The sequence below is a fragment of the Musca autumnalis genome, unplaced genomic scaffold (genome assembly GCF_047663935.1).
Source record: "Musca autumnalis isolate F117 unplaced genomic scaffold, ASM4766393v1 scaffold_5, whole genome shotgun sequence".
Taxonomy (NCBI): domain Eukaryota; kingdom Metazoa; phylum Arthropoda; class Insecta; order Diptera; family Muscidae; genus Musca; species Musca autumnalis.
Genome location: NW_027412088.1, coordinates 82,449,591 through 82,461,772, shown reverse-complemented (window position 1 = coordinate 82,461,772; position 12,182 = coordinate 82,449,591). Strand labels below are relative to the sequence as shown.

The window sequence follows — 12,182 nt, the reverse complement described above, 5'->3', positions numbered from 1 at the left end:
TTCGACATTTTTCATTAGATTTTAACTTTTCTCTGACATTTTCCTTTTTCCGATAAAATATTTATGTTTGTATATTCTGGCCGGTTTTGTTGAATCAATTATAAATGAAATACATATCGTCACCTGAATAGGACTGCCTATGTTTTTGTTTACCTTTAGGAAAGAAATGAGAATGGAATTTGTGTTTTCTGGTTTACCAACTTACAAATATTTTACATGCCTGAAATAAATATAAAATATTTATAACTTCTTTCGTTCATTTTTGTATTTTTTATCTTTGTGGTTTTGTTTCTTTTTTTGTATTTTGCAAATATCTACTTAATAATAAATTTAATATTTTCAAATATATGTTGTTGCTTCTATTATACAAATACACTGAAAACAATAAGCCATTTGTCTCTCTGAGACAACAAACAACAACATCTAAGGGCCAACAACAAATATTTTGTAAATATGTATGCAATTTTTGTTTGCTTTATAGGTTGGCTTGTCATCATTTGGTCATTTGTTATCTTCTGCTTATTTTAGGTTATGACTTTAAATTTAGTTACATTTCAATTTTGTGTTATTTTTTTATTTGTTTAACAAATACACATGATTTTATTTTATAAATACTTCTCTTGTTTGTTATTATTTTTATGGCGCATAAGGACTCATTTATTATTGTTGTTGTTGGTGTTGCTTTTGTGGTTTATTGATGACGATGACAGCGGCTAGCGATTAGTGTTTTTTTGTTTTCAACTAAGCTGGACATTTGGGTTGTTTATTGTTGTTGCTTTTACTGCTACTGCTGCTGTCAGCTTACTATTATTTTTATACTGTTGTCTCATCATCATCAATATTCCTCCTAAAAATCAGGGAGAGAAAAAAAAACAAACGGGTTGGAAATTGAAATATAAATTATATATTATTTTTATTATTATGTCATCAAGTTTACTATTGTTGTGCTTATCAATTAAGTTGTGAATGTGTGCGTGTACTATTATTAAATATTTTAAATTATTTCATGTGGTTTTGTGCAATAGAAGTTATTTTACAAAGCATGCATGCAGAGTTTGCAATTAATTTTGTTTTGTATCATTTCAATATAGGGCGTGCAAATAATGGATCAAAAAAGCAGATACATCATATTACTATAGAGAAAATAAATTGAAAAATAAATTAACACATTAAAAAATATTTGTCGGTTTTGCAGACAAAATTTTCGAATATCTATTAGTAACGTAAGAAAGGAAATATTGTTTTAATACTTCCTCTAGACAATTGCAGTATAAACTTTTTTATAATATTTTATAAAAAATTATGTTAAATTATGGTTTTTTGCTAATGCAAAAAAATGCTACACCTCTGCATAAACATTTCGCCGATCAACGTTTCTTTTAGTGAGATACCAAAGTTATTCGTCTCCCTGGCGTTTAATAAAGATGACTTACTAACTGAACCAATATAATTAGAGTCGCATCACTATTGAAATCAATGTATTTTCATAAATGAAGATAAAAGTTCAGAGGAATTTGAAAAAAAGCCTCGAAATAAAATTGGCCAAAACAGGTTCATGAGGGCTTGACTAAAACCCGGATATACATTAGAGTTGTATAGTTCGGGAAAGGAACTAGTTCCAAGGAACTATTTCGGACAAGGAGCTATTGGAACAATATCCAGCTCTTGCATTTATATAGTTCCTCTAGTTCATGTAGTTCCTTTCACTCTTCTCGTTCCTTTAACGTTGCTGTTTATTCCCTGCAGTTTATTTATTTTTATGCCAATTCATCCACCAAACCATGGAAACATTTCGGTCTCGAACAATTTGGAACGAAGGAAACAAGAAGAAAGATCAAAGAGAAAGCGTTGATGAACTATTTCGGTCTCGGAACTATTGCCCAACTATATATTCCCAAATATTGCCCAACTCTAATAGACATGCATAGTTTTTTTGTGAGTATGTTTTTTATCTTCTGGGAACACAAAATTTCATTAAACAACAATTCGGGTGGTACTCTTATATGGGGGATATACCTAAACTTTAACCTATACTATCTGATTTTTTGCAAGGGAAGCTTTGTACATGTCATAAAATTGTCTAACCCTGCGAAGACAAAATACGAAATTTCAGTTATTACGGTTGAATAATTTTGCAGAACCTTAAAAATACGGAAAATCGGAAGTACAGTTCAATGGCCTCAACCTTCAAAACACCAAAATCAAGAGGTATACTTCTATGGGAGGTATATGAATAGGTGGACCTACATATACTGACAAATTTTCCCAACGAATACGAAATACCAAACTTCAGTCATTTCGGTGGTATATTGAGACCACAGTTTTCATAATACCGAAAATCGGGAGGTACCGCTCTATGGGGCTTATATAAAGACGTTGAGAAATGCCAAAAAAATTCAGATGGAAAGTTTTATACCTCTAACGAAGACTAAGTGCCAAAGTTCAGCCATTTTGGTTGAATATAGAGGCCATAACCTTGAAAATACTGAAAATCGGTAGGTATCGTTTTAGGAGGGCTATGTAAAGACGTGCACCTATACCGAAGAGGTGGACCTATATCGAAAAAATGCAGGATGAAAGTTGTAGACCCCCAACGAAAACTAAGTGCAAAAGTGCAGCCATTTTGGTTCGAAATGGGATCCACAACCTTGCAAATACCGAAAATCGGAAGGTACCATTTTAGGAGGGCTTTGTAAAGACGTGCCCTTATACCGACACATTTCAGGTAGAATATTAAAGACTAAATGCCATGTTTCAGCCATTTCGGTGGGAAATTGGGGCCAATCCTTCGAAATACCGAAAATCGGGAGGTTTGGTTCTATGGGGACTATATGCAGACGTGGACCTATGTCGCCAAATTTCAGGGTGAAAGTTGTATCACTCCAACGAAGACTAAATACAAAATCGGTGGGATGTTGTGGCCACCCGAAAATAGGGTGGTACTGACAAATTTCTGGCGGAAAGTTTTGTAGCCCCACGAATACTCTCCATATTATGGTAGAGAGTATAAAAACCCCTCTATGGTTGACGACTCCCGCAAACGTTTTAAGGACAATGAAATGCGAATCTGCGGCTGAAATGTTTGTACTCTTTATAGAGAAACTGTTGTTTACGCACTAGCTGGATGTGCTTGCAAGGAACAAAGCCAATATTACTGCCATACGTAAAATACGTTGGATTGGGAAAGACGTCAAGAATACCACCATTGACCAGATAAAATAATAAATAAATATTCATTTGGTGGGAAATAATTATAAGGGATCGATATGCAAATAAATTTCCTGAATAATTACATTTTTCATAAAAAATCTATACGGAATGAGTGTAATCGATTACTGATAAAACATACTATTCCTATAGAAAAAATAATCGCTGTTACATTCCTATAAAAAATATAATTGAGTATCCATTAATGTTTTCTATAGAAAATTGTAGTAGATACTCGATGAAATTTTTCCTAAAGAAAATAGTCATCAATAATCGATGAAATTTTTTCTATAGAAAATTGTCATAATAGATGCAATTTTTCCTATAAAAAACTATCATCGATAATCGATGCATTTATTTTTTAACAGAATATCATCGATATTCGAAGAGATTTTTCCTAATAAAAATCGACAATCTATAAACGATGACAGCCTTAGATAAAGGTATCCCAAACCATGTCTTAATTTGGTATTCCCGCAAATCTCATTCGGATTTGTAAGATGACATTAACTGATACTCGGTCCTCAGTTAAAATAGGAAAGAAGAGCAAGTAGTATCGACTATACAATAAAATCAGTATAGTTAAACGTATCGATTTACAATGATTACGTTGTCTAGGCCATATCCTAAGAATGAAAAAAAGACGTATAAATAAGGGCCGCATAGCGATACATGCAGAATTGAAAGGCCAAGGCTTCGATGCAGTAAACAAGAGGAAGACGAGATGCGGTATTACAAATTGGAGAAATAATGCAACAAATAAAGAAACATGGAAATCTATTCTTAATTCGGAAAATACGTTTCTGATCTTTTGTGTGGGAGGTATTAGAAGGTGTTGTCGAAAGTATTCAAAGCGGCTACACGATAAACAACAAAATCAATACGATTTAAACAAAAAATCAATACCTATCTTAAGCTATGCCATCCATAGCCCTTTCAGGAATGTCAACCATAATAAGGTATTAGAAAAAAAAAATTTAACTAATTGCACAATTGATATTTTGTGAAATTACAATATAAATAATATAATTTTGATTTTTCAAAATAGTCTGGCTGAATCCCATTGTTGTTGTTTTAATATTTAAAACAACTAATTTATTAGTGGAGAAGGTTTGGCATTGTTCGCCAAGGGGTAAGGCAGGGAAGACTAGTTTCGATCCTCGCCACAGGATCTCATCAGTTGCCTTGTTTCTTGTTTGTGGATATTCTCCACCGAAGTTATTTTTCAATAACTTCTTCAACAAAAACTTTTTGTACCCAAACATCAATCGTCAGCTCGAAGTATAGAGGTGAACCAAGAAAAAACTTCAATGAGAAGTTTTTCTTTGGCAACCTCACACAACCTCGACGGAAGTGTTTGCAAAACAAAGCAAACCTTCATCCACTTTTTTTCAATGCAAATGCACATAACAAAATGCTGTTGGAAGCTCGTATACCAACCACACACAAACCGTGCCAGTATTTCTCAAATAGAACATTGGTGAACATTGGGAACTGTAGTGCGATTCACCAACTCATTTTTTGAGTTAACGACAAATGTCGGAAAAATTAAAACGCAAATTATAAATGAAGAGTTCAAATAAAAGTTGACAACACTGTTGCTATCGGTAGAACTTTACGACTACTTTCTTTTGGTCGCTAACTTACCGAAAAATATCGTTAATTACCGAATTTATAAGCATTTTAAATTTACCGAAATTTGTCGGTAATTCAAAAAATGCGTTAGAGAATCGCACTACTGATGAGATTCTGTGGCGAGGATCGAAACAAGTCTTCCCGGCCTTCCCTAGACTATTTTGAAAAATCAAAATTGTAACAGCTATACCAATAAAAAACGCCACCAATGTTCTATAAATAATATACATATGTATTTAAAATCAAAACAATTCATTTGAATTTTTCTGCGTCAATAAATATAGGGTATTCTTTGAAAACAATTTTCATTAACTCAAAACCGCAAATCCTTCTAAAACGACAACTAAAATCAATCAACATGCAAATTAGCGATACATAACCAAATGCACACAGACTCCTACACACACAGCGAAGCAAAAATGCTACTGACATTTAATTGACATGGATTGCGTTATAAAATTAGCTACAAAAATACATGAAACAAAAAAATAAAATTAATTATAAATAAACACAAACATAGGAATAAAATCAGAAAAATGGAGAACCAAATATATTTCAATTCATTAACTTCAATCAAGTTGACAGACAGACAGACTGGCTGACTCTTTAACAAAGGAATTTATAATTGAATTAATAAACAAAATGACACATTTCTATCAGTCTGTTATGAAGGATGTGAGTGAGGAGAGAAAAAGGATAGTTGGTGGGATTTTATGATTGAATGGATGAATGAATATAATGTATGTATGAATGTGGTAATATATGTGTAGTGATTTTCACTTTTAATTATTGACTGACTGTTTATTTGTTGAAAATGTCATTTTTGTGGTATATTTTTTATCTGTTTGAGTTTGTGTCTGAGTTATTTATGTGATTGGTTCGTGTTAATCACCAGTTATGGCTGTTGACAAGTGTTAATTTTTCAAATATTTATGGGAAATATTTTAAGAGAGAGAGAGAGATAATAATACATAAACAAAAAACAGGCTGTGAAGTTTAATTAAATTTATTACAAACAAATAAAATCTATAGGGGGATGGAAATACTTAACAAAAAACAAATATTGCGAGTTGGGGAATAAATATTGATTTGGAGGGGAAATAATTGATATGCAAATAAATTTCATGAATAATTACATTTTTCATGAAAAATTTTTCCTAAAGAAAATTGTCATCGATAAAAAATTTTCCTATAGGAAATTGTCATCGATAATCGATGAAAATTTTCCTATAGAAAATTCGATAATGGATGAAAATTTTCCTATAGAATTTTCCTATAAAAAATTTGTCTGCAGAAAATTGTCATCGGTAATCGATGAAAATTTTCATATAGAAAATTGTCATCGATAATCGATGAAAATTTTACTATAGAAAATTGTCATCGATAATCTATGAAAATTTTACTATAGAATCGATGAAAATTTTACTATAGATAATTGTCATCGATAATCGATGAAATTTTTCCTAGAGGAAATTGTCATCGATAATCGATGCAAATTTTCTTAAAGAAAATTGTCATCGATAATCGATGAAAATTTTCCTATAGAAAAAATCAATGAAAATTTTCCTATAAAAAATTTGTCTGCAGAAAATTGTCATCGATAATCGATGAAAATTTTACTATAGAAAATGGCATCGATAATCGATGAAAATTTTACTATAGATAATTGTCATCGATAATCGATGAAATTTTTCCTAGAGGAAATTGTCATCGATAATCGATGAAAATTTCCCTATAGCAAATTGTCATCGATAATCGATGAAAATTTTCTTATAGAAAATTGTCATCGATAATCGATGAAAATTTTCTTATAGAAAATTGTCATCGATAATCGATGAAAATTTTCTTATAGAAAATTGTCATCGATAATCGATGAAAATTTTCTTATAGAAAATTGTCATCGATAATCGATGAAAATTTTCTTATAGAAAATTGTCATCGATAATCGATGAAAATTTTCTTATAGAAAATTGTCATCGATAATCGATGAAAATTTTCCTATAGAAAATTGTCATCGATAATCGATGAAAATTTTCATATAGAAAATTGTCATCGATAAATGAAAATTTTCCTATTGAAATTTGTCATCGATGAAAATTTTATTATAGAAAACTGTCATCGATAATCGATGAACATTTTCCTATAGAAAATTGTCATCGATAATAGATGAAAATTTTCCTATAGAAAATTGTCCTATAGAAAATTGTCATCGATAATCGATGCAAATTTTCTTATAGAAAATTGTCATCGATAATCGATGAAAATTTTCTTATAGAAAAAATCTATGAAAATTTTCCTACAAAAAATTTGTCTGCAGAAAATTGTCATCGATAATCGATGAAAATTTTACTATAGATAAATGTCATCGATAATCGATGAAAATTTTACTATAGATAATTGTCATCGATAATCGATGAAAATTTCCCTATAGCAAATTGTCATCGATAATCGATGAAAATTTTCCTATAGAAAATTGTCATCGATAATCGATGAAAATTTTCTTATAGAAAATTGTCATCGATAATCGATGAAAATTTTCTTATAGAAAATTGTCATCGATAATCGATGAAAATTTTCCTATAGAAAATTGTCATCGATAATCGATGAAAATTTTCATATAGAATATTGTCATCGATAAATGAAAATTTTCCTATTGAAATTTGTCATCGATGAAAATTTTATTATAGAAAACTGTCATCGATAATCGATGAAAATTTTCCTATAGCAAATTGTCATCGATAATAGATGAAAATTTTCCTATAGAAAATTGTCATCGATAATCGATGAAAATTTTCCTATAGAAAATTGTCATCGATAATCGATGAAAATTTTCCTATAGAAAATTGTCATCGATAATCGATGAAAATTTTCCTATAGAAAATTGTCATCGATAATCGATGAAAATTTTCCTATAGAAAATTGTCATCGATAATCGATGAAAATTTTCCTATAGAAAATTGTCATCGATAATCGATGAAAATTTTCCTATAGAAAATTGTCATCGATAATCGATGAAAATTTTCCTATAGAAAATTGTCATCGATAATCGATGAAAATTTTCCTATAGAAAATTGTCATCGATAATCGATGAAAATTTTCCTATAGAAAATTGTCATCGATAATCGATGAAAATTTTCCTATAGAAAATTGTCATCGATAATCGATGAAAATTTTCCTATAGAAAATTGTCATCGATAATCGATGCAAATTTTCCTATAGAAAATTGTCATCGATAATCGATGCAAATTTTCTTATAGAAAATTGTCATCGATAATCGATGAAAATTTTCCTATAAAAAATTTGTCTGCAGAAAATTGTCATCGATAATCGATGAAAATTTTACTATAGAAAATGTCATCGATAATCGATGAAAATTTTACTATAGACAATTGTCATCGATGAAAATTTTCCTATAGAAAATTGTCATCGATAATCCTATAGAAAATTGTCATCGATAATCGATGAAAATTTTCCTATAGAAAATTGTCATCGATAATCGATGAAAATTTTCCTATAGAAAATTGTCATCGATAATCGATGAAAATTTTCCTATAGAAAATTGTCATCGATAATCGATGAAAATTTTATTATAGAAAAATATTATCGATAATCGATGAAATTTTTTTTATAGAAAAATGTCATCGACAATCGATGAATTTTTCCTATAGAAAAACATTATCGATAACCGATGACAGTTTCCTATAGAAAAATATTATCGATAATCGATGAATTTTTCCTAGAGACATTTTCCTATAGAAAAAAATCGATAAGCGATGCATCTTTCCTATAGAAAAATATTATAGATAACCGATGACATTTTCCTAAAGAAAAATATTATCGATAATCAATGAATTTTTTCTATAGGAAAATGTCATTGGCAATCGATGCATTTTTACTATAGAAAAATTTCATCGATTAATTTTTCCTATAGGAAACTGTCATTGATAATCGATGAATATTCCTATAGGAGAATGTCATCGATAATCGATGAATTTTCCCTGTAGAAAAATGTCATCGATGAATTTTTCCTATAGACAAATTTTATGTTATCGAAAGTTTTAGTTTTCTGTAGGAACATTTTCATCGATAATCGGTAAATGTTTTTCCTATAGAAAGTTGTCAACGGTAATCGATTAAATGTTTCCTAGAGAATATTGTTTTCGATAAAAAATATTAATCGAGATTCATTGGCCTTGTCCGGTAACATCTAGAATGGCAAATTAGGAGTAGTTTCGGGTAGATTAAAACGTTTATTGGGCAAGGTGGAAATGCTACATGAGACCAAAGGAAGATGATTCAGATCTGGGAAATAGGTATGTTATTTACTCTTTTGGAATCAATTTTATTTAATTTATTTAAGTTTTCTCACTTTTTCTAGCATTTTATTACAAGGACAACATATTTACTGCTGATGATAACTAGCTGTATTACAAACTTATGGGAATTTAATTTATGATTGTATAAGTGTTTGTGTAAATGGTGATTGTTATGGTCTGCATTAGAACGTGTATGTGTGTGTCATTGTTGTTTCTTCGGTAAAATAAACCTGACGACTTGTGGGTGTTTGTGTGTAAAATTATTGATTTGGGGGAGGGTGATGAAAAACAACTAACGGAAGAAATCTATTTCTATATAAATGTAGGTGTATATGTAACTGCTGAATGTTTATAAAGGTGTGTGTGTGTGTTTGTGTTTGTTTTTGTTTTTATTTCTGTAGTTAAACGTTAAATGTTATAAACTACCAGACTGTTAAGGACCAAGGATATAAACGCCGTTGCTGTTGTTGTAGCCATAATATGTCGTCTTCCAACTGTGTAGGGGAGAGAAATTTGTAGTTTGTTGTTTTAGTTTTTTTTTTGTAATATTTTCTTTCCTTTCAGTTTCTTTGTACAATGTATTTCTACTTTATTTATGTTGTTGTTGTTTTTTGCATTGAGTTGTTTTCATAATAGTTTTTCTTTCTGTTTGTTATTTTTACTTTTTTGTGCTATTTAATTTATGTTCTATAGTGTTAGTTTTATGTGGTATTTGTATGTTGAAGGGGATCCTTTGGGATGGTGGGAGCCGGAGAAGTGTTTGGTCAACTCAAGAAAAATCTTAATTTTTATGGGTAAACATAAACAACAAAGTAATAACGTATAAACTAAATTGAATTGAAAAATACTTGAGCTATGTTTGAACACATGTATGTACGTACATACACATGCATATGTACAAATCAGAAGTATCAGAATTTAACAAAAGTTTACGATTGAGTGCTTGCTGTTGTTTGGCTTCATTTTTGTGTAAACATAAATTTCAAAATATCCATAAAATTTAATAACAATGTTGTTATTTTTCTTTTATAATAACCAACAACGTTTTGAAACACATTTGTTTTTCTACAAAATATTGTTCTTGTTGGTGATGATGGTCATAATAAGAACTTGGCAGAAGTATTGAGAAAAATTTGTTTACTTTTCTAGTTATTGAAAACAATTTTACTTCAATAACAGATAACATAACATATTTGAAAATAATTCAAATTTACCAGCTGTGTAATTACACAATTTGTAATAAATTAAGAAATCAAGATATTAAAAAAGATTCATATATCAAATAAAAAACTAGAAATTGAAAATATGTCAAATATCCCATTTAACAAGTACGGGAGAAAAAGTGTAAAATAAATAAAATTAGTAGAATGTTAGTTACAAATAACAGCTCTAAATAAACTTGTATTTACAATAACAAACGAATGAAAAGTCAAACCAATAAAAATTTTAAATTCATATTTTAAATGAAAAACAATTAATGAATGTATAAATATATGTAAATAGTATCGAAACAAACTTTTCACTAAATATTTAATTAATTGAACACAATATGTTTACATGTTACCTTGTAAAAAAGGCAAATATATACATGAATAATGTTTAATTTTGTATTGAATCATTTGGATCGATTTTTATAATAAGGGTATTCACTTGAGGTTCAATATTCTCTGAAAAAACTATATCGATAGACGATTTTCTATAAGAAAACTTTATCGATAATCGATGAAATTTTCTATAAGAAAACTTCGTCGATAAACGATGAAATTTAAAAAAAAAAAAGATGAAATTTTCCATAAGAAAACGATGAAATTTTCTTTAAGAAAACTTCATCGATAAACGATGAAATTTTCTGGAAGAAGACTTCATCGATAAACGATGAAATTTTCTATAAGAAAACTTCATCGATAAACAATGAAATTTTCTACAAGGAAACTTCATCGATAAACGATGAAATTTTCTATATGAAAACTTTATCGATAAACGATGAAATTTTCTATAAGAAAACTTCATCGATAAACGATGAAATTTTCCATAAGAAAACTTCATCGATAAACGATGAAATTTTCTATAAGAAAACTTCATCGATAAACGATGAAATTTTCTATAAGAAAACTTCATCGATAATCGATGAAATTTTCTATAAGAAAACTTCATCGATAATCGATGAAATTTTCTATAGGAAAACTTCATCGATAAACGATGAATATTTCTATAACAAAACTTCAGTGATAAACGATGAAATTTTCTATAAGAAAACTTCCTAGATAAACTATGAAATTTTCTATAAGAAAACTTTTATCGATAATCGATGAAATTTTCTATAAGAAAACTTCATCGATAAACTATGAAATATTCTATAAGAAAACTTCATCGATAAACGATGAAATTTTCTATATGAAAACTTCATCGATAAACGATGAAATTTTCTATAAGAAAACTTCATCGATAATCGATGAAATTTTCTATAAGAAAACTTCATCGATAATCGATGAAATTTTCTATAAGAAAACTTCATCGATAATCGATGAAATTTTCTATAAGAAAACTTCATCGATAATCGATGAAATTTTCTATAAGAAAACTTCATCGATAATCGATGAAATTTTCTATAAGAAAACTTCATCGATAATCGATGAAATTTTCTATAAGAAAACTTCATCGATAATCGATGAAATTTTCTATAAGAAAACTTCATCGATAATCGATGAAATTTTCTATAAGAAAACTTCATCGATAATCGATGAAATTTTCTATAAGAAAACTTCATCGATAATCGATGAAATTTTCTATAAGAAAACTTCATCGATAATCGATGAAATTTTCTATAAGAAAACTTCATCGATAATCGATGAAATTTTCTATAAGAAAACTTCATCGATAATCGATGAAATTTTCTATAAGAAAACTTCATCGATAATCGATGAAATTTTCTATAGGAAAACTTCATCGATAAACGATGAATATTTCTATAACAAAACTTCAGTGATAAACGATGAAATTTTCTATAAGAAAACTTCATAGATA

At 29.1% G+C, this 12,182-nt stretch overlaps 1 protein-coding gene across 1 annotated transcript in view; it reads right to left on the bottom strand.

Annotated features, from left to right (window-relative positions):
• Positions 1-547: 547 nt before the first annotated feature.
• Positions 548-12,182, bottom strand: part of stan (Protocadherin-like wing polarity protein stan) — a 228,675-nt gene continuing 217,040 nt past the window's right edge. The window contains exon 9 of the mRNA XM_073989243.1: positions 548-847. Within this exon, the coding sequence (XP_073845344.1) occupies positions 814-847 (34 nt within the window). The 3' untranslated portion in view covers positions 548-813. The remainder of the gene's footprint in view (positions 848-12,182) is intronic.